Below are 24,451 nucleotides of genomic sequence, written 5' to 3' on the forward strand. Positions count from 1 at the left end.
GCACTAATGCCTGGACTTATTGTTTCATCAACCAGCTTGACATTAACTTCCTACAGCGCTTGACAGCAGCCATACTGCTTCTCATTTTTAACATTTGATTTATATGGCTATTCCAAGGCATTTTGCTATCAGCAGTAATCCTCAATAACTTTGCTTCTGGTACCTGTTCAATATCTGTACCTCCTATACTTAATTTCAAGGTAGGTGTGTCTTTCAGCAAATTGATCAATCAAATTTTGAGCCAAGAACCATATTGTTGTCTTTTCTGCATTAATAACAAGCTAAGTAACTCATTTAACTTTAATTCCTTATTCAAGATTCTACTCAGTTCTCCAGGAGTTGGGCAGATGTATACTGTGGAATTATCTTTATATATTGCAATGTTCGCCTTATTCAAGATCAACGTATATCATTTGTGAAAATTGAAAACAACTCCCTTGTGGTACAGTATATTGTACCCTATTGTGTAGTTGGTGAGATAACTCTTAATCCATGCAACAAAACATATTTAAACCATTAAACAACTTAAGTTATTCAATAATAACTTAAATTAAATTACCTTTTATTTATAGTATCAAAACATAACACTTTACAGAGAGTAGGTCTAGACCACACTCTATAATTTACAAAGACCCAACAATTCCAGTAATTTCCCCCAAGTTCTAGGTCTTAATTATTTTTAAACCGGGCTTTTTTTACATCCATGCAACGCTACCTCTAATGCTCTTTTTTTATTCCGTGGTGTTGTAGTTCTTTCTTTTGTAGTCCAAATAGAATTTCACTATATTAGACTACAAATGAGACCAATATGCTACTTATATTGCAGCCAATCAGCTTTCGTGTTATTGGCGGGAGTCTCTTTCGGATTATACCACGGACATAGAACTGATTTTACTCTTTAGTGATACTAAACTGAATTAAGGGCTTTAGTTAATGTTGTGATAAAGGTCTTACATTTCATTAATAATGGTCTTAAAAAGGTCTTAAAAAGTCTTAAATTTGACTTGGTGAAACATGCAGAAACTCTGAATTACATCCCGCTTCAATTACTGTAACTCTCTTCTCTTTGGTCTTCCTCTCAAACGTATACATAAACTTCAAACGGTTCAGAACTCTGCTGCTCGTATCATCACCGGAACATATCCTTTTAGTCACATCACTCATGTTCTTCAGCAGCTTCATTGGATCCCAGTAAAACACCGCATTGATTTGGTGACCCTCGCGTACTATGTGATGACATTTCACGTGAACTGGCGGGGGCCTCGTCCTTCGGGGTCCCGAGACCCATCCTGCACTTGAACGCGTTAAATAAACTAAACAAGTCCCCGTGAGACGAGGGGCAATACAAGGGGTATCTCACTGACCACCTTCACATCAACACACCCACTCATACTCCCAAGGTCTTCTTCGTCTATTCACCTCACTACACCTTCAGCATCTCTGCCCCTCACCTCTGGAATTCCCTTCCACCAGACATTCGCAACATTAACTCGCTTTCCCTTTTCAAAACCCGCTTGCAAACATCTTTTCACACTAGCCTATCCAAAAACATAACCACTCATCTGTATTTAGTAATGTTCGGTTTGTTTTTACTATTATTATTATTACTATTTTATTGTTTTGAAAGGTGACCTTGAGTGTCCAGAAAGGCGCCCATAAATAAAATGTATTATTATTATTATGTCCATTTGATTTGCTCATAAATGTGTATTTAGGGTCCAGGAACAATGCAGAGATATTTGGGGTTGTTTTTCTAAAGTATCATCTCATTTAAAAATGCTCTCCAACAAATGAAAATATACTAGATAGATTTACTCCAGAGACAGGCGTTTGACAGCATGCTCTACATGATGTAATCCTCCCTCTACGACTTCAAGTGTCAGCTGAACTGAGTCAATTATTGAGCTCTCTCATGAAAGCCTGTGATGATTTTCATTTAGTTTGCTTTTCTCTCCGTTTATGGCGGCCAGTCAAGAGTAACAGTATTTGTTGTTGCGATGCTCCAACGATGCTTTAAGTGTTGAACCTGCCCTCAGACATTGTGGCTGGATCCAAATAAAAAGTTACTCTCAAGCCAACTGTGGAGAGGATAAAAGCAGCCATTCTGCTCTGCTACGTGCAGCAATGAGTCGGATGCTTTTAGACGATTTTAATTGGTTTAAATCCCTTTCATCTGTTTTTGCTTTCCTCTGCCTCTCCAACCTTCTTCCCTCTATTCTCCCTCTGTCTTGCTGACATTTTTTCCTTTTAATTGGACAATTACTCTGTATCCTTTAATGTTAAGTACAGTTCTGGTTAAGCATGAATTGTTTGGAATATTATTTAAATAAAGTGCAGGGACCTTAAACAGCGAGCTCATGGTTTAGGCTTTACTGCTCAGATGAACGGCTGCTGATTCACATTTTTATCTATTCTAAATGTCCCTTGATTTCTTTTTGTCCCATTATTTTTTTCTCATTTTAATTCTCATTTCTTATAAAGATGGAAAAGTGGATCGGCTTGCTTTGTGCAAATGTTATTTTTATTCAAAACAACATTAGCATATACTGTAGTGTTCAATTTCCCACTTACATTCTCACTTGGAGCAGTCATCCATTGTCGCATCAGCTGTGTGCTCGGCCATCAAGTGGTATGTCAGACTGGACGTGCTGCGATGATCGCTCAGTTCACAACGACAAAACACACAGTTCACTTTGGTCTTGTCAATGGAACCATTTGGCAACTTTTTAAAAGTAAACTTTCCATTTAGAATCTTATTGGCATCCATTTCGGCGTCTCGCGCTCGCCATCCACTCAAAACGTAACGTTAGCCTACTACTCTTTGGCCGGCTTGCAAGCCCAAACCAGTGTGTGTGGCGTTCCTGTTGTTGTGTTTCCGGTCTAGCTAGATCCGGTGTGGTATTGTAGTTTTTCTAACGTTACTAGTTGTTGCAACAGCATGTGAAAAAAACTACAAAGTTTGCTAGGCCAAAAAGAACGCTAATCTCGCAATAAAAAAATTTACGTTAATGCATTTACATGCATGTATATCATGTTGCAACCTTTACTAAAATTGTCTAAATTCATTTAACACCCTATAATGACAAAGCGAAAAAAAGGATTTTATTGTAGATGAATTTAGTCCATAAATCTGTTTCTTTCAAGAAACGATACTTGAGATAACATTACTGACAAAGACATATTGTTACTGAATGCAAGAGGCTTCTTAGTGCTCGTGCAAAAGGTCAAGCGGCTAATCAGTTTCTTAACACAAGATACTTTTGGGCAGCGGACGATGCTGCTTCACCAATCGGGGGCTACAGTGTGTGATTCCACAGATGCATGCCATTTAATAAGACTTTGAAACGGCAATTAGTTAATTTGTCCATTCATCGGTCTTCCACATTTAACGTTCAGTTTTTATTCGTTGACAAAAAAAGTATACTTTTTGTCCTCATTTTCGAAGGTTACTTTTTCTCATTTTGTTCACAACAAATGGATGTTACATTTGTCAACAGTATTTCCCTTAGAAATGTAGTAGATAGAAGTATAAAGTAGCATCAAATCAAACTACTCCTACAAAATACAACTGCATTGAAAACTACAGCACTTGAGTAAAAGTACTTGGTGACTTTCTACCACTAATTAGAAAAGTTGTGTCATACCAACAATCTCGATTAGGGAACGGTTGAGAAGAAGCCACGAGGGAGGCCCCATGTGTGGGTTTGCCTAGGGCACAAATCACTAAATCTGCCTCCGGCTGAAGTGTTCACCGCAATCACGACATCAAAGTGTAAATATGTTGTTGATTGCTGAATGTCTGCACCTTATTATGTGCTCACACCAGGTGCTTTAAATTGTTTCTCCCCACTCCTGTGCCTGTTACTTTCTGAAGAAGGCTGGACGCCGAAACGCGTGTTTCTGTAATGTTATTCTATTTAGAATATGCCTAGTAGGGTCTGGCTAGTCCACACAGCATTCCGGCATCGGAGAAAAACTGATTTATTGATTTATTGCCATTTCTTTAAACTGATCACCAAGCCCCGGGGCCGCTGCAAAATAGCCTCGGGAAGGAACTTTTTGTTTTGGTGGTACGTTCAAAAGTTGTTTTGGTCGTGCAACAGAAAACTCAGATTGGACAGATAGTCTAGCTAGCTGTCTGGATTTACCCTGCAGAGATCTGAGGAGCAGCTAACCATAGTCCTCAGAAATCCAGCGGAGTTTAGAACGCCAACACGAAGAAAGAGGAAGGTGACGGACATCCGGCCATAAAACAATGACATCCGGCGGAATTTTCGGCGGAAACAGAGCAATCTCGGAAGTGGAAGGTCGTGGATATAGACTAGAATGTGCCGGATCCATTAAAGTCATTTTAAAATAATTCTTCTTAAAGACAAAGAGCACCGTCTTTCGTTCACTTACGCTAGTTCCAAGAAGCTCTCCGATCTCTTTCGTTCTTCATTGTAAATATGTTGTGTTTTGTTTTACAGTGGGGTCTGACCAGGGTCAGGCGGCCTTTGAAAGCGCTGCCGTCTTTCTGTTTGAGACCTTCCACAACAAAGACCATGTGGGCACAGAGGAGACTCGGGCCATTAAACAGATGTTCGGCCCCTTTCCATCATCTGCAGCTGAAGCCTCCTGTGCCTGTGTGGCTCGGCTGGTGGCTCCACTCGGAGAATCCCGAGTGGAGAACTTTATCCAGACCCTGTGCTCCCGTCACAACCCCCAACGAGGCTCTTCTTTTGGACGCAACATTGTCTTCTCGTATGACTGCTACACACTGGACCCACTGGAGGACCTGCCGTGCTCGGGCATCGATGAGGAGAACGTGAGTCTGGACTTCATCAACTTCCTCAACAGCCAGCAGAGTGGGAGGAAGGGCGCCAGTGAGGAAGAGGTGTCCAGCTCAGGGAGATCTCTGAGCTCTGGGGATGGAGCCATCCTTAGAACAGAGGTTGAGAAGTATCTGAATGGAGGCAACATGATCTCATCCAGCCCAGAGGAACTGTGCACCTCCCTGTTTGAAATGCTGGCCTCCCGCAGGAGCGATGATGAGCTGCAGAATGAGGTTTGTGTCACTGGGAAATACAATCTAATCTATAGATACTGTGTCTGATGAATTGTTCTTGGGAATCTTTTAACGCAGGTTAAACATGCTAAACGTGGCTTAGTATGGCTCTCTTCCTGTTTTGTCTGTAAAATTGACTACCTTAAGAGCTTAAAAATCAGTTCCTGACACAGAATTTAGAAGACTTACACAAGGGTGTAATCCCTGGTCCAGGCAGGGCCTTTGTGTGTGGAGTTCCCATGTTTTGCGTGGGTTTCCTCCAGGTGCTAACTGGGACTACAGTTGGCCATTTGACTAACACTTGCACATTTACAGAAATGTTGATTTTACAAGTATACTCTGGGTTGGCAATTGGCTTCTTACTTTTTTCTATAGAAATGTTTTCATTTTTACATCTTATCCTCTTATCTCACTATTTACTCCTCTGCCCAGTTACAGTCCAGCCCACCTGCAGAGCACTCCACACTAACCTCCTTACAAGTCAGGTCTCATGTTTTACCTGTAAAGCAAATGCATTGGCATTGGCAAATGCAAAGGCATTACGTTGTAATGTTGTAATGTATCATCTGTGATGTGTAAACTAGGGGTGTAAATCTTCACTGGGTTCATGATTCGATTACGATTATCCTGTCAATGATTTGAATCGATTCAATATCACGATGCATGGGGCTTGACGATTAATCAACATCGAAATTCTGAAGCTGATATCGACGTACTTTTCCTATGACTATAATTTCAATAAGTTTTATAAAACAAAAACGTGATTTTTTTTCACAAGACCTTTTCATTTCAAGCAATGTGTGCTTTCATTTCAGATTTATAAATTTTCAATAAATACCCATAATAGTTCCCGCTTTGTGTTTCCTTCAATTATTTTAAAATAACAAATATAAGCAAAAAAATATCTTACCTTCAATATTTCAGCCTATTGACAGTAAAAACCTTGCCAATGAGCTATCACAATTTAAATTATCGTTACATTATCGGTAATTTATCGTTATCGAGGTAAAATGTGCAATTAATCGTGATTTTGATTTTAGGTCATATCGTGCAGCCCTAACCATGCGTCACCTCCTCAATATTAATATGTATATTGCTACACATGGTTTTCATCAACAATGTCAAGCAGTCCGATATGAACTCCCCTTTTTATTGCATCTGCTCTTAAAAAAGACACTTCCTGAATGTAGCGGAGTCTGAACACAGCAGACAGCAGACAAAAGGCAAAAACAAAAAAAAGCCGCGACCGTAAAATTCAACAAGTAACATCATGAGGTAATAATCTGTTATGGTCTGTCACTGCATCGATGCAGAATCACCCTTGTCTGCATCAGGATGCATCGATGCAGTGATTCATTTCAACAAGGCTAGTGAAAACATGAGATTTCTACACAGTCGGGGAAATATAAAGTGTGCGTCCTGGTTTCAGTTTGGATATAAAATCTCCTGATTGGCTGCTGACAGCTCTTTCATTCAAAGAGTCAGCCACACTGGACTGCAGTAGAGAAGGTTGTACCAGGGTCTAGGGTTCAAAAGTGGTTTAGCGAACACTACGGCTAACGCTGGAGCTGAGAGCATTGGAGCAGCCAACAGAAATGAGACGTGCTTGCCCTGTTTCCTTCACACTTCTCTAATTCCATTACAGTTAGTTTTGCAGTGGGGTAATTTTTCTCTAATACTTGGTTTGTAAAGGTTTATAGCCTGCCATGCTGTTATCCTGTGTTGATCTGTGTACGGTTAAAAAAAAAAAAAATGCCTGCAATGATTCTACTGACAAAATGAGATTCTGGGCCTTCTCAAATGATCCCTACTTCTGATAAAGACTTGGTAAGAACTTTAGGGATCAATTTGAACTTGAACTCTCAGCATGGTATTTCTGTGACATGCTGTTTGATCTGTCCTAATGGTACATTTAATATATGGGACTCCTATTGATTATATAACCTTGACCTTCAACAGCAGGCCTTTTGGGTTTGATCCAGATGCTGGATTTATCATGTCCTGGCTGTTAGACCAAGTCATCCTTGGCCTTTACCTCCAGACCTTTTTAGAGATTTCCAACTTGCTGCATGACTTTGACCTTCATTGGTAATAAAGACCCTTTGGAATTATTAAGTAGATGTCAACCTTTAAGACTGCAGCTTTAAGAACCCTAATTTCTTAACAATTTTGAGGAAATAAAGATAAGATGAGGTTATGTTAATACTTTGGGAGGTGGGAGGGTGTGCGCAGTGAGATGGGTTGGGGCTAGATTAGTCTATATCGATGACGTTTAACCCTGGATTGATCAGGTGCTGCTGGAAATTCTGCTGGATGTCCCTCATTCCGGTGGGATGTCCCTCCCCTTCCTCTTTCTTTGTGTTGCTGTTCTAAACTCTGGTGGATTTCTGAGGACTATGGTTAACTGCTCCTCAGATCTCTGCAGGGTAAATCCAGACAGCTAGCTAGACTATCTGTCTAATCTGAGTTTTCTGTTGCACGACTAAAACAACTTTTGAACGTACACATGTTCCACCAAAACAAGTTCCTTCCCGAGGCTATTTAGCAGCGGCACCGTGGCTCAGTCCGGCGCTTAGCACCGCCCAAGACGATCGTGATTGCTTTAAAGAAATGCCAATAAACCAGAGCACGTTTTTCTCCCATCCAGGAATGCTGTGTGGACTAGCCAGCCCCTCCTCCGTAGCGCTGTGGAGGAAGGTCTGGCAATGCGAGACTAGGGCTAGATAGATAGTAGGGCTGGGTGCTATTTCTGTATTATTAATTAACAATTTTAAGTGAAATATTTATTTTTATATGATCATTTTTTTTTTTTTAGTTAGATTTATTTGATGACTTATTTTGCGTTGTTTGATTGATTATTCCAAGCAAATTGTAAAAAAAGAAAAAAGCCTTTTGTTTTACATGTAGTTTTGTTAGCCTGATGTTTATACTGAATTGCAAAAAAAAATAAAAATGTCACCTTACTTTTCAGCCTGACATCTTGTTCATGTTCTCAGGGTATTTCTGATTAGATCCGCCCCTATCACTATCATTAGGGATGCACCGAAATGAAAATTCTTGGCCAAAACCGAAAACCGAAAAAGAGGAAACCAAGACCGAAAACTGAAACACTGAAAGAAATGATGCCAGTTATTAGTACCATTGCATTTATGGCTATGACTGTGTACTAACTTTACTAAAATCAAGGCATTGCAATTGTATAAATTAATATTAAAGTTTAATTACAAAAATATCTAGCAGAAATATGGCTACATTCTGATAGTCACATACAGTATATAGTAGCCTAAGAACAGAATAGCTTACTTATTATTATTTGAGGCACTTTCTTGCAGGATTTCAACGAACATATCAGACAACAAGGGTGCATGCCCCTCATCTGGTGCAGAGAGACGAGTCTTTTTTTCTGCGCTCTGATCTCCTCCTGCGCTGGGCGCTGCTCCGTCTCCACGCGGGTTCTCCGCATCCATCGCGGCCTGGATCATTTCACGTGCGCCCTGCTTTATTTCCGCATCCAAGTAATGGTCTTTATAACGCCGATCAAGTACAGTCGCGATGAAGTGCAGAGGATCCGAATAGATCTCACTGAAACGTGTGCTGACAGACTCTAAGAGTGGCCGAATATTCGGTGCATCCCTAACTATCATCTTCAGTTGATTCAGTTAGCAGTAGTTATGGCTTAGAACAGTTCACTTTTAAGTTCATAGTGTTGATTGAAGATACTGTATATCTTGATTTTGGAGTTGTTACTTTTGTAAGTCAACTTACAAAAACCCGTGCCATTTCATACACGCATGTGGCTGGTTTTTTCAACTAGGGAAAGCTTTGTCAGTGAGCAGCTCCAGGCTCATTTGAATCGCCGAATATATCTGAGATGCAGGTGGTGATTCAGAGGTCTGGACCCAGGCTAGAGTTACTATGTCTGCATAACATTTGAACACGGTTTATTGCAGTAAGCATATGTTTGATTTATATGAATGTTCTACCATATCATGGTATACATCTGTACCTAGAGGGGGAAAAAAGTATCAATTTTAGGCATGCCCAGCCCTAATAGATATGTGCTTTTAGGGGGCACTGGTTTCAGGCTCTTCTTCCAGCTAAGCGAAGTGGTCTTGATTAAACTCACTGTCTGATGAACAGGAAGAAGCATGTATATGTAAAGTATGCAGCTTTTTAATTGAAAAAAGTAGAGAAAATTAAATTTAATGGTGTATGCATTTTGAAGACTGAAGGGATGACCGATATACAGGTTATAGCTATATAACATAATGTTAAGATAATGGATGAAAAAATATGTTTCGCCAAACGTTGTTCTACATTTCTACAGTGTCGTGTTTAGTGAGTCAAAAAAGGAAAGCTACCAATACAGTATTTTGTTATGTTTGTGTTAAGTAACAATGCTGCTGGAAAGCAAAGTTCAGAGGAAGTCGATATTTCCCAGGAAACTGTAGATTGCATTGAGCTGGTATAGCAGTACAGCTAAGAAAAGGCTACGCCTTCTGTTTTCATCTGCCCTCACATCTTCCTGTGTGAAGTGAAGTGAACAGACAGACAGGAAATATAAACTAAAGGTCAGGTGTAGGATCACTCCAGGGCTCTGGTTGTGTATTACCCTTTTGAAACCTCCAGCAGTTATTTGCCATCCTTTACATTTACTTATGAATGAATCGGGAAAGTGCTCCATCATTCTGTCCCTGTGCATTTTCACCTACTTCAAATTCTCCGTTTCCCTTATACTCCAAGGCTTTTATATCGTCCATATTGCTCCTCTGCAGCATCTTTCTCTCTCTCTCTCTCTCTCTCTCTCTCTCTCTCTCTCTCTCTCTCTCTCTCTCTCTCTCTCTCTCTCTCTCTCTCTCTCTCTCTCTCTTTCTCTTTCTCTCTCTCTCGGTCTCTCTCTCGCTCTCTTTCTTTCTTTCTCTCTCTTTCTTTCTTTTGCTTTCTCTCTCTCTCTCTCACTCTCTCTCTCTCTTTCTACAGAGAAATAGAAGTTGCAAAGAATTGTATAACTTCAGCTGGATACAGTTAGTTCCAATGTTTCTCACGTAGTTGACATTTGGAAGCAAACTCTCCCACTGACATCTTTAGATATAGAATGCCGTGTGTGTCTGTGTGTGTCTGTGTGTGTCTGTGTGTGTCTGTGTGTCTGCAGACTCTCCATGCATCTACCTCTGTACCTCCGTACCATCAAAGACAACAATGGAGAGAAGTTGCTTATTATTATTTCTCATTGCTGATCATCATTTGCTGACATTTTGTTGTTGTCAATGAGCTCTGGGTGGGTGGGTGGGGGCTGGTACAGTGAAAGGCCATTTGGTTACATACAGAAGTAGATTAGGAAGGCAGTTTCACATTGCATGTTTAAGTAATTAGCCTCACGCTATTTAAAGTGCTATTTTCCCAAAAAACTGAGCGCTAGAGATGTGACATCAGAGAGCGGAGGTCTCTTATTTGATACAACAAAATAAACATAGGCTGCTTTGCCTGGCCACACGTTCCCTTAAGCTAGGGCTGTGCGAATAATCGAAATTTGAATCTGATTTCGGCTTCTCACGATCACAAAAACAGAATAATCGAGGAAAAACAATTATATTCCACATTTTGTCTTGTGTTCTGAATGAAAAAAAAATAGTTCAAATTGGTAAAGTATGAAGGGAAATTTCACAGTTCTACGTGTTTTCACTGTTGATTTGTTAAACTTTTTCGCTGTTTTTGAAGTTCAGTAATTGCAACTTCATTCCAAAAGTCAACGAGTTGTCGTGTTTATTAATCATGATTTCAATATTGACCAAAATAATCGTGATTATGATTTTTACCCAGCCAATGCAGGTGAATAAATCTGTACTCTTTTCTTAGGTTTGCCATTGTGTGTTTACATTTTTACAATCAGAAATAATTCTTAAAAAGAAAAAAGGAACTCCATAATCTTGTTCACACTTTACTCCGCTTTCATGTAGGGCTGGGCAATATATCGATATTATATCAATATAGTGATATGATACTTGATATTGTCTTAGATTTTGGATATCTTAATATGGCATAATTGTTTTTTTTCCCCCTAGTTTTAAAGGCTATAATTATGTAATTTTCTGAACTTACCAGACTGTTCTAGCTGTTCTTTTATTTCCCTTTACCCACTTAGTCATTATATCCACATAACATGGTGATATCTCATTTTCTCCATATCGCCCAGCCCTGCCATGATTTGCCACACTGCCTTAATTAGCGCACTGCAGACTGAATGGAAAGAAATAGCTCACTACTGGAAATATTTCACGCTTCTGAAAATACCGTGGCTAAAAAAGGTTACTGAGGAATGTATTTAAACTTTTAACGTACACCCCAACATGTAAACATTTTACAGTGTACATTGACAATTGCAGACCATTGCAGCAAAACGCACTTCAGAATAGATCAGACTATAGGCTGTATAGTCACCCTTCCATGCAGTGCTTCTAAACATATGTCCTGTGTTACTAATTTCTGTTTGCCATGTTGCAAACCATCTGTTACATTCCTTCCCCCAGAGAATACTTGGACATAGGGCTGAGCAATATGGACCAAAAATCATATCTCTGATTTGCACTGCTAAATGGCGATATACTATATGTATCTAGAGTAGGTTTGTAATACAAAGTGGGCTTATATTCAGTTGTTGACGGTCAAAGCCACATGTGAGATATCAGAAGCACTGTATGTTGCAATTACATTTTCCTAATATCATATTCATGGCATTGTTTAGTTAATGTGTGTATACTGTAATAATTGCCATTTAAACATATATTTATGCCAACACATTTCTTTTCACAAACACTTGCCAAAGTAGGGTAGGAACAAAACAGATCATTTAAATCCTAGTATATTGTGCATATTCATATATGAGCGGTGTATCGTAAATGTAATTGCACTGTATATTTGTCTGGGGTTCATGTTGAATTAGTCTCAGGAGATATACAGCCTACAGGCCTGCCCAGTTGTGACTCAATTCAAATAATGCTTTAGTTGTTCCATTTACCAGCTGAAAAATGGAGTCGGCAAGGCTGAATATTTAATCACAGATAAAGAAGCAGAGGACACAGACGTTTACGCTCCTGACCTGTAGCTTTGCAGATGTGGAGTTATTATACAGTTAATTCTTTGGAACTGGGCTTGCCTGCAGGATGGTGGACTGTACAGAATCCATCTGAAGGAGAAACTCTGCCTCTCAGTCCCAGCGGAACCCACACCTAATCAGTCCACTCCAAGGACAGAATTCATGAGTCCATCAAAGAAAAAAGAAAAAAAAAGAAAAATCTGTTTATCAGGTGAAACTCCAGCCCTCTCCACTCCCTCCCACCCACTCCCGACATACACTACACCCAACTCTAATAAAACACATTCAGTGGGACCAATAGAACAGATATAAAAGAGACCACCGAGGGAAACAAAGATAACCCCGACAAAGACGATGGCTGACCTGACATCAAAGTGCGTCTGTTGTTTTAGTTCCCTGCTGTGCTGACTGTTGCCTTCCCGCGGGAGGACAGACTGAAAGAGCAAGCCATAACTCCATGCTGAAAACAAACACTGAAAGGACAGGGACAAAAAAAATATACTGCGTTGTTTTACAGTTTGAAATTGCATACACTAGGCCTTCAGGTCTACTATTTTTCAATTAGAGAGCACAGACTTGATCATCACTTCTGTCTCACAACTATATGGATGATTGTCTGTGCAGCCCCTGTCTCCACTAAGGTTTACATTGTGTGCTGCTGTGCACAGGGTTTCTTGTTGTTGTTGTTTTTCTCTCACTTGCTAAGTGCCAGGTGGCTATGTTTGGGAGGCTAAGCGGCAGAGCATATTCTGTACCAGGCGGATGGTAATTACCAGGTGCACAGTCTTGGCAGTAGAAGCATGTTTGAGAGAGTATCGGCGAGCCATAGGACGTGTATATGTGTTGGGATGTGTGTGTGTGCACGCTGTTTTGTTTGCTGCTACTGTAGATGACTGCATTTTCCACTCTCTCCCTCCAGCTGTTCGAGCTGCTGGGCCCAGAGGGGCTGGAGATGATCTCCACCCTCCTCCAGCGGAGGGCGGCCATCGTTGACTGCCTCCTCACCATCCCACCTGACAGGACTGGCTACCCACCAGGTGAGACAGCCCCATTGGCATCCAGGTCATCTCCATGGTAACACAAACTCCACTTGTATTGACTATTTGAAATAGTCATGAATACCACATATTCATTTATGTAGATGGAGAAAGGAGATTAATTTGAACTGTTCAGACTGACTGAAGGTCTTAATGCTTTTTACGATTTGTCTCTTTTTGTATTGTCATACAGGATAAAAAAATAATTTCTACATATTCTAGGCCACAAAAATGAGTATGTCTAGGCCTTACTGCTATTGGGCAGGTTGTTGTGTTTCAGCTCATATTACACCAAATGTATTGCTTTCCGAAGCCAGATGACGACAGATAGGTGCCAATAACCGAGTGCGTGCAGTGCGTTTGACAGCTCTGGGCAAAGTTACGCTGGAAACCGCTGATCCGTCATATAATATTCATTACATCATTATTTATTCGACAAACGTGTTACCATCGCCTATTCGTTGCATTAACTCTTTATCGACAAAATAAAGCCACAACCCTCAAGCGAATGTGAAACCTTTTTAGTGGTATTGTGGGATTTTGACGCTTCCATCCAGCTTTTCTAAGTAGATGATTGGCATAAACATGCTTGGGATGGAAATAGTGGATCCTTTCTCTGGACAAAGAACTCTCCCTGCGGTGGGGAAGCAGAGGGACTGAGCGGCCCGCTGTGGCCTGCTGGCTAGTTAGCTAGCTTGCTAATTCCACCCAACATGCCTTCATGTTACAATGGTTACAGAAAAGTTGTCTGGCAATAGCAATATGCTTTATACAATGTGACAAGAGTTTTCTTTTCTTTTTTTTTTTACAATTTTACAAATGTAGTGTCCTGCTGGCTAGTTAAATAGCTTGCTTGTTAACGCGTATATGGACACCCACCGAGAGTTTCTCTTCACTGACCACTGACAAGCAAAGAAAACGGTCTACACCCTCCTACAACCGCGATGGCTGCAGCTGATTGGTCGAACACGTCACGTGGGGCTGGCGGCTCCCAAAATTTCAAAACCGACCATAATGGCGTCTCGTTTGGAATACTATCTCTTATTTTAAAAAAATAGTTCCCCGAAATGTGTTTCTGAAAACATGTTAAGTGAGAAATAGACCGTGCAGCTGATGAATCTGTCTTCATTTCAGATCGACAAACGTCAGTTTAAAAGATTTTTGTCAGCTTTTTGGGAGGCGCCGAGCCGGCAGCTGCTCATTTGGAAAAAGTTGGCTGGATTTAACTTTATGCAAATGAGGAGCCAGTGACTCAACGGCCCGCTTCTCCAAAGTCCCCGCGACGCTACCAGAATGCATTGCACGGCTGCTCCCATTGAAGAGAGAGGGACGCGTGCTAATGACACTGACATTGGACACACGCACCATTAAGGGCGTTATACAGTAGCCGCAGCCCGGCTGGCGCGCGCAAATGTGACGTCATGGAATAGCCGTAACGGTTCATACTTGCGCGTGGTGGTCGCGACACTAGTTACAGTCTTCTCCTACCGCTAATGAGGAAAGGCTACGGACTAGAAGAAGAAGAAAAAGGTAAACAACGGCAGAACTGGCAGCAGCATTGACGTCAATGCTTCGATTTGATTGGATGACCTACTTGGTCGGATCAAGCCTTTCATTCACCATAAAAGAACTCCTCTTAACCCAGTAAGTTTACAAGAGAGACTTGCAGTCACTCTGAGAGTCCTGGCATCTGGTTGCCCAGGAGCTCGTTCATGCTTCCTGTTTCCGCTTTGTCGCGCGCCACTGAAAAAAAGAGCGGTGCGCGACCTCTGCTTCCGCACTATAAATCCCGATTGGCTGCGGCTACTGTAAAACGGCCATTAGTCTAGCACCATCCAGGGTGCAGAGGGAGAAAGGAAGACAGGTCTACGGTCTTTATATTCAGTTTTACAGAAGGGCAATATTTTATTAGTTTATTTTGTAATCTGTAGCTATGTAAATGTTTTAAAATACACGTTTATGTTGAAATAAATAAACCTACACAGGTAGTTATGTATCTCGTTGTACATTTGCCTTCTTATGGAGATAATGATATTCCAGTAGTTCCACCCTCAGTGTTTTTTAAGAAGGAACATTTTTGACAGTCCAATGTGTGTTGGGTTGATCAGATGAGATGAAGATGAAAAATGTCAATAGCCTTCTGTGTGTGCCCTCTCGACTTTAGTGGTTTGCTTTCTTTCCTTCACTTTCGTTTTTCTTCTCGTGCACTAATTTGCTTAAGCTGAACACCCAATCCGAGGGATTCCTCTCACCGATGTCTCCAACACAAACGGCCGAAAAGAGGCCGACGAGGTTAGCCGAGGAGCGACGAACTCTTTGGTGTGTCAGCACCTTTTACTTCAAAAGCTGTCCTCCCATCCTGAACCAGTGTTGTGTTTCGGCCCCCTGTTTCTTTTGTCCTAAGGTGGCAGGTTTCCCCTCCTTAATATGTAGAGTAGAGTTGTAAGTATTTGAAGATATTGGTGGAAAGATAGGATGGATCATTTTTCCTTGTCAGCGGTTTCTTCTGATCCATATGCAAGGTAGACATCAAAGAGCAGTTGAAGATTAGAATAATCCCTGCAACTAAGTCATACAGCCTCATCCCTTGGATTAATGTGAAATTCACAGATCCCATATCGATTGTAATGCTGGTTGTGAAACAGTACGAAGACTAGTAACTGTTCATTCATGTTGCAGTTTAAGTTCAGATGTAATCTAACTATAAATCTAGGACTCTGTGTGTGGTGTGTGTACCTTTTTTAAACGATCCCGCATGCGCAAAAGACTTCACACGCAGCACACTGTTGTGAGACTGAGTTGTTCAGGTCTCAGTTTTGTCATGCATGCTCACAATGCACATGCATCAACACAAGCATATGGTTTACATGATACGCATGGTTAGTGGCTGAATTTAGAGCTAGAGCTATAAATTATGTTAGCCGATATTAGCTTAAAGCAGATGTATTTAAAAACAGTATCACAATTACATGGATTGTCCACCAGAGGGCAATGATCAGTAACCTGACTCCGCCAGATGGATTGCTTCGCATTAGCTCGGCATATCCACTTGGGAACTTTCCGATGGAGAACTTTTGGGAAGGGGCGAAAAATCCTGGATAGCTGATTGGATAAACCATCTGTCTATCACCACCTATGTTGGTGATAGACGGGCCAAATCAACCAATCAGATCAAACTTGCCGAAACCAGTCGCGAGAAGAGCAAAAACATCTTTTCGGTGCCGTTTTTTGCTCTTCTTTCAATGAAGGAATACTTTCTAATTCGGATAAAACTTGTGCGATAGCTACACTCATCTCATCCGTGGAAGCCGCCATGTTGTTTAGTCTGAACAGTCGCTTCTCGTTGTGTCACACCTAAACCCGCCTCAAAACCAACGCTGATTGGTCGGTCGTTTGGCGAATGGCTCCAAATATTCTCTATCTCAAGATGCCAGCGAGAGATCGTGAGATCAGGACGGTCTCACGAGGCTAAGTGACCAGTATATTTTTACACTGAAAAATTTCCAATACACATCTTGGTCACAATTCGTTTAAAGGATCCCTTTAAAAAATTAATATATATATATATATATATATATATATATATATTTTTTTTTTATGTTAGGGGTGTAACAGATCACAATACGTAGATCATAGAAGATCATTGACAGTTTTATGTCACATATCAAATCATAAAAAAAGGGAGACAAATTTAACTTTTATTTCAATTTATTACTCAAGAGCTCCGCCAGTGGAGCCTGGCATGATTAGAATAAATTTGTCATGTATTTAGAATAATACAAGTTTTTATCATACAAGCATAGTAAAAATATTGACAGAAACCTTTTTTTTTTTTTACACTTTCCAATGTGTCCCTTGCAACATTGTCCCTCCCTTTTTTTTCTTCATTTTTTTTTAACTAAGTGAAATAGATAAAACAAGAAACTTTTCACATTCCACAGGGACAGCACAAACCCAGCCCCCGGTATTTGCAACCTTACTCACATGCCGTTTAGTATAGATAAAGGACATTCTGAACAGCGATATCGGCGCTCCACACACAGCAGAGCAGAGAGGTATACTGTGTTACCACATGTAGCACATGTACTCACATGTTGCCTAGTAACAGGAACGCTGGCGAGATTGACGCCGCTGATTATTTTCAGTAATATTACTTTTTCTCACGAATACATCAATTAATTTTATTTTATTTTCATACTCAGTTCATTAGCTAAGTTCAATAGTTATATGTAGCTTTGCATTTTATCATCTCTCCGCTGTATTTTGTTTTATTGGGGGTTGGAGTCAACACATTATGCCTGATGACCGGAGGATCCAAGTTAAATTTACCGCAGTAGCCTAAGCCTACAGCCCACTAGGACTACTTATCCACAACAACTTCATGCATAGGCTACATCTGCTTGAGTAAGGATGAGGACATATTTAGTAAGTGAACTTTACCAGCTATGGGGGAACTATGCACCTTCTGCGGAGCTTCTGTGTCAACGCGACATTCTCTGACGCCCAAAGTATGCCCTCCGAGGATCTCGTCGCAACAAAATCTGCATGGCTCGCAAGGATGGCAAAATATTCCCCTGTCTCTGGACTGTCGATCGCGGTCATTTGAAGCCTGATCGACAAGTTGACTCTACTGTGCTTGCCCGTCAGCCCAGATCGGATATGCACAATGCGTCAGTCAAACCGACTGAAAGCTGGATTGTTCAACATAAGATCCCTCACCGGTCTGCTTCTCTCGTCAGCGACTTCGTTGTGGACCGCAGACTGGACTTTCTGTGTGTCGTGGAGGCGTGGCAGCGGAGCGATGATTTCTTCCACCTGAACCAAGCAGTCCCGCGTGGATTTGTTTACATCTGTAAACCCCGCTCATCCGGGAGGGAGGTGGTCTCGCACTGCTCTATCGTGAGAAGTGGAAGTTTACACCCCTGCCCACTCACTGAGATCCTCCTCAACAGGCCTACTGCATGTCCCTAGTGTGAACCTCAGCACCTTTATGAGATGACTATAATTTTAATGTCCTTTTTTATTTGTGAAGTGACCTTGGGTGTCATGAAAGGCGCTTTTGAATAAAATGTCTTATTATTATTATTACTCAACTGGGAATGATACAAAAAAGATGAGTGAATTTCCCTGGTGCAGATGACAACTAAACGTTAGGCTTGTTACTGTGAAATAAATCCTTTGTGCAGATGAACGGCAACCCATCTCCCCCACAGGGTGTTCTTCCCATTACAGCTTTAGTGTGTAACTTTTTTTGATATTATTGAATGTCCGTGACATTCAAGCCATTGCCAAAGGAGGTTTAAGACTTATCAGCTCCACAAAACTCTGTATTTCGCAGTATGGCTATGTTCAGAAAATGGTGTCGTCCGGTGACTTTCGTGCGCAGAAAATTGAGTGAAGATAATGACCTCTTCTAAAGAGTCAGTCATGTTTTTTTAATCCTCCATGTCCTCCTTGGCTACTAGCAACTGCGTGGAGGAGGGGTGGGTGGTGGTGCGCGGTCACGGAAGGCTTGTATCATGTGGACATGCCGACAGTGTTGTTCTCATTACTTAAAATTCCTCATGGGGGAGACCGAAACTACGCACTATAGCTTTAAGGGGAAAATTGAAACAATACAAACTACAGTTTGTCATGACATAACTTCTGTTGTGATTTGGCACTATATAAATAAAAACTTGAGTAAAATCTTGGACACATCAGCATCAACAAGACTCGGTTTATACATTGGTTGGTTGTATCTGTGAAATATATCGACCAATTGTGTTTGAGTCCAAAGAAAACAATCTGTAGTTGTAGACCCATCCAAATGCTGCTTCAAACCTCAGCTGATGTTATTCCATTATGAAGAACTTTTGATCAGTATTAAAAATTCCACTTGCCAGACAGCTTTTGAGATTAGTGTTGCCTTGACGACTGAGGGTGAAGTCAGGAGGGGTTAAAAAAGGCTGATTAAATTTTCCACTATTTGCATGCCATCAGGAAGAGTGGGATTTAGTGGGAATGCCTGTCTCTTGCTGATTAGCTTTTGAATTGCAGTTTGCAGCTTGGCACTGGCATGTTTATCAAAGAACAGATTCTCTTGGTGGCTCTTTTCCACATTTCAATGGCTGATAGAGGCAGTAGTATGTGGAGTGGACAATTAAAAAGACAGGTCCACATATCCAAACTGATAAATCCAGGGCCTAAGGATGGGTATTGTTGGGATTTTAGATAATCAAAATCAGAAGACTGTTATTGCCACAGTAAGTTAGCCTCGTGAGACCGTCCTGATCTCGCGAGCTCCAGTTTTCTACTCGCAGATCAGTCTGGCATCTTGAGATAGAGAAAATTTGGAGCCGATCGCCAAACGACCGACCGGTTTTGAGGCGGGTTTAGGTGTGACGCAATGAGAAGCGACTGTTAGTCTAAACAACATGGCAGCTTCCACGGATGAGATGAGTGTAGCTATCGCACAAGTTTTATCCGAATTAGAAAGTATTCCTTCATTGAAAGAAGAGCAAAAAACGGCACTGTAGGCTTTTCTCGGAGGAAAAGATGTTTTTGCTCTTCTCCGGACTGGTTTCGGCAAGAGTTTGATCTGATTGGTTGATTTGGCCCATCAATCAGCTAACCAGTATTTTCGCCCCTTCCCAGAAGTTCTCCAACGGAAAGTTCCCAGATGGATATGCTGAGCAAATGCGAAGCAATCCATCTGGCGGAGTCAGGTTAACCGTAAGTTATGCTTACGTGGAATTTGCCTTGGCATTTGGTGCATTCCAATATCATTACTGCTTATCAATACCAATACTTAATGTATTTATTCTCTTATGGATGCTACTCTCCATAATCTGGAGCAAAGAATAAAGGCATGAAAAGATTCAACAGTTTTGTAATTTTTACTTTTTTGCAGAAACAAGGTAAATTGTTTCCCGAGTTTCTTGTATATATAATGAGGGAGTGGCAATTGCTACAAATGTCTGGTCTGACAAACGATTTATGAGGGCTATGGCTGACAAATAGCCTAAACTGTACACACACTGCACTGCTGCAATCACAGCTATAACCTTACTACATTATACACACATACGCTCTGAGTTATTCCTTAAAAAGAGTCTGTACTAGTTGTATAACATATTTTAGTTAAAAAAAAAAAACTTTCCCGGATGCTTGGCAGCACTGTTTGTCCAGGGGCTTATCAGTAATTCGGTACTGACCACTCAGAAACCAGTACCAATTTAGGACCTGTTCTCTAACTTTCACTATCCAATTGGTTCAGGCGTTAGGAATATACAGCCCACAAAATTGATACGGACTATCATAATGTTAAGAATTGGGTTGTAAATTTTCGATTATTGGCTTTTCAGCAACCAGACATAATCTTTCAAGAGAGAATTGCGATGCATCTAAGAATCAATTTTTATTACTAAAATGTATTATATATTGCTGAGCCTAAACGTGGATCCCCTGATTCTAACCTCATGTCGTCAGTTGAGGTATCCTCCTATTCCTGCTGAGTCATTGTACACAGAGCAATACTAGAAAACTGCATGGAGGGGCTGTTTACTTTTACAAACCTGCAGTCTTCTAGTTTTCTAACTGCAAACCTACATTTGATGAACATAGATAAGGTGATGGGAAAGGTCACTTCTATGACAGTAAATACTGTGAGATTTTAAGTTGAGCTCTAGGACATTTCCATGGACATTCATCACGGTTGTCTGTTTTATCATGTTATGTCTTTTTTCTTGACTAAATGATTAACTGACTTATTGAGACGGATTAATCGATAAACAATATTTGCAGCCCTTGTAAAGTAGCTTTTAGAAAACCTTTAACTGTTACTTATATTTGTCAACGCTAATTTTGAATGTTAATTTTACTCCATGTCCGCTTGATGTGTGAATAGGCATCTTTTTGCCAACAACTTCAATAGCAACTTAATATTTTATCATTACTTCTGTCTGTTTACTGTATTTTGCAGCCCTAGAAGAGAGAGAGCCATTAATCAGATTTCAGCTGTTTTACCCCTCTCTAGAAATAGCTTCCCATTGAGTGTTTGAGTTTGTGTGTACTGTACAAATGCCTTTGACTGGGTCATTAAGCATAGTTCTTTTTCTGTTCAAGTGGGGTACAGCAGGTGTTGAGGAATATGTGTAGAAAACTACGCAGAAATCAGTTTCCCAGACTTGATGTACCATAGCAAATGGTTCTGCCATGAATTTAACAAGATGAAATGATGCCATTGCTTCTCTGACAAGCATTTTGGACAATTTCCTAAGGCCATAATCAGAACAGAGGCTTTTCTCTGCCGCTCAAGTACAAACTCAGCTCACAGCAGAGTGTTACAACTAACACAGAGAACAAGAACTCAGTGGCTGCAGGGACTGTTGCATCATCCTCACTGCTAGTGAGCGAGTTTGACAACAAGGCAGGCTATTTGGCTACCTGAAGTACTTTGGTAACTCATAGAAGTCATTACTTGAACACTTACTTTCTTCACAATTATAGGTCTTAAATGTTGGTGAAAGCTAGATATTGAAATTATTAAACCACTCTGAGCGGACAGAATTATAGGGAGGATTATGAAGTGCTTTCAGTGACTGTGATATGATAAAGAAATATATTATTAGCCCTGGAGCAGTTGTTTAGCTGCAGCTGAATTATGTTTTTAGTTTATATTATAGGCAAAATGTGCGTATTTAAGCATTATAAGGCATTTAAACCCACAGATTAGATTGCCAGCCAGTATTCTGTTTCTGTTGTCCGGTAATTACATGTCATTGACCAGCAAAAAATTATGAGGACCGAAAACTCTAATTGTCTCCGGTCAGAATGACCGGTGGAAATATTTCCCTCTGCACAATTTGAATTGTGTTAAAATAGGCTACAGTGATTTTAATATCTTTCGTTTTATTAAAACAATGAACAATCATATTTTTTCATTTAGAAATAACTTTAGACTGTAGTGTATGTGATAAAGGAAAAACTACATGTCGCGTTCTCGCTCTGATTGAATGCAGAAGATTAGCGTAGATTTACAACAAACGGCCACGCAAGTGGGAAAGTCAAAGTTCAAGCCCTGGCGAAATAGGGAAATATAGTGAATTACTTCATAACACCAAGCAGCGTCCGGGCTAACGTATATGAAGCCAAGAAATTGCCAGTGAGGACAAGTCGGCACCAGCTAAAGCCCAGCTAAAGCCCAGCTAAAGCCCCTCTCATTAATGTTAATGCCACAGACGCACATCGAGATGCCAATATGATGACAGCTCTCCGCGGTTACAGAGGCTCGACTTTCTCAACAGCCTGCGAGGTACTTATTGGGATTACGGTAAAATCTATCCAGAGTGGGTCAAACCGGCCAAGGTAGCATGTGTAAAACCCGTCGCCATTGTGCCAGCAGAGAGAGGCTTCTCCCTGCAGATCCGCATCAAAACAGTACAGGAAAGTCGCCTTGGGAAAGGCAGAGGCTTATGCGCATCGCGAGTTGCAGAAAGACACTTGTATACAATTATTTTGATTCAAATCGGCACTGAGTCAGTTTGTTTGTACTGTAGTTTGTATTGTTTCATTTCCTCAGCCTAGCAAATGGAAAGTAGGCCTATTTTTATTCAGATTTTATTTTATTTGATTTAATTCTTTTGGCCTCTCTGCCTGTAGCAAGTAGCCTACATTTCAATAAAAATAGTATGAATCTACATCCCCTGATGATATTATTCTTTATATACAGTAGCCTATAGCCTGCATATCAATTGTTTTTTAAGCACAATAAGCACAGGAAATATTTGGCCGGAACTTTTCCCATTTGACCAGTAAAATAAAAACCTTACGCTTCACATGACCGGCACCAATTTTTTTTCTAGCGGAAACTCTGATCTGACTCTGATCCAAATGCAGTTTTTTCTGGTCTCACTGTAGTCTGGCTGAATGCTTGTACATTGCTGGTATAAGGCCTGACATCCTGTGCGTATCCCCCGTGCTTAATGTTCCTCCCCTCTTGCTATCTCTGCTATCGGGGCTTAGCCCCGCCCAGTATGGTTGTGATTGGTTTAAAGAAATACAAACGAGCCAGAGAGTTTTATCATGCATGTTCACACGGCTAATGGTAACTAGCTACATAGGGTTGGACAATAGTTCAATATTATCCAATATCAACTTTTAGTGGACTTGTGTGTGAAGGTATGATCACATCATGTTATCTTTTTACAGAATCCTGCATCTTTGATGTAAACTGAGCAAACCCTTAAATGCAGCAGTTAACTTTGCCCCTTTTCTTAATCTTTTACTAAACTGATCCTGATAGAGATCCTAAGTAGAGATACATCAAATAAAATGATTATAATTTGTCCAACTTCAACTCCAAGTCTACAAATGTTCTTTAGACTCCCCACAACAGTATAAGGGGTCATGGAACAACATTCAGAGTCAGTATCTGGAGTGGCCACCCAATATATCTCCCTTTCTTATAGTTGAAAAGAGATTCACTTGCGGCTTGTAGAAACCCTAGAACTCATCCTCTTTATTGGCTTTTGAGTGTTGGTGGATATTGGCGGCACCTGGTGACGCTGCATGCCACATCCCAGAAACTTTAAAACGACTGTGAAGACAGCTTACATTGAAAAAAACAACTCCATGCTGTTTAGTCAAAATGTTGATATGTCACAACTGTCAGATAGTTGGATTACCCTGCCATCAGATGGAATAATCACAGACAGATATTTGACCAATTTTTTTTATAAAATCTAAAAGCATAAGTTTTCTATAGTGCATAGACAAATTTTTTAGAGTATGTCTTCAGCCATATAACTATACACATTTAGTACCACTGCAGGTTACATACATCATATACTGTACATGCAGGTTACCTAGAATGAACATGGTAACTATTTGATATCTGTCTGACAGGTTAGAACACAACATGTTGTATTATCTACGTGACATTTTCAAAATGGATTTTTCTTTTTCAAGATAAATAATACAGTTAAGGATCTTGTGGTTATTGTTGTAAAAGTGGTAAGTCACTAGTATATGTTGACTCTCAAAAGACTGCTTTTGAAAATCATATATTGATGTTAAAGGTGTGGGGGAAAAAATGAAAATTGTGAAAACACCTTGAAACCATCTTGTAAGCAAAAAGAAAATCTATGTTGGCGATGTTCTTCACAATGATTATGGCACCGTGATCACTTGTGGAGATGAGAATCCTGGAGATTTGGAGGCAATCACTGTTGGAGATGCATAACAAGGCACAGTAGCTCCCAGAGAGAGGGGAAAGTAAAGGATGGGGAATGG

The 24,451-nt window shown here is 40.5% G+C and overlaps 1 protein-coding gene across 4 annotated transcripts in view; it reads left to right on the top strand.

The window, feature by feature from the left end:
* The window catches only part of ascc3 (activating signal cointegrator 1 complex subunit 3), a 193,131-nt gene that overhangs the window by 13,224 nt on the left and 155,456 nt on the right, over positions 1-24,451 (top strand). For all 4 annotated transcript variants that reach the window (XM_039805613.1, XM_039805615.1, XM_039805614.1 and 1 more), the window contains 2 exons: positions 4,470-5,047; positions 13,060-13,177. In XM_039805613.1, coding sequence (XP_039661547.1) covers positions 4,470-5,047; positions 13,060-13,177 — 696 coding nt within the window. The remainder of the gene's footprint in view (positions 1-4,469; positions 5,048-13,059; positions 13,178-24,451) is intronic.

This window comes from Perca fluviatilis, chromosome 7 (assembly GCF_010015445.1).
Source record: "Perca fluviatilis chromosome 7, GENO_Pfluv_1.0, whole genome shotgun sequence".
Classification (NCBI taxonomy): Eukaryota; Metazoa; Chordata; class Actinopteri; order Perciformes; family Percidae; genus Perca; species Perca fluviatilis.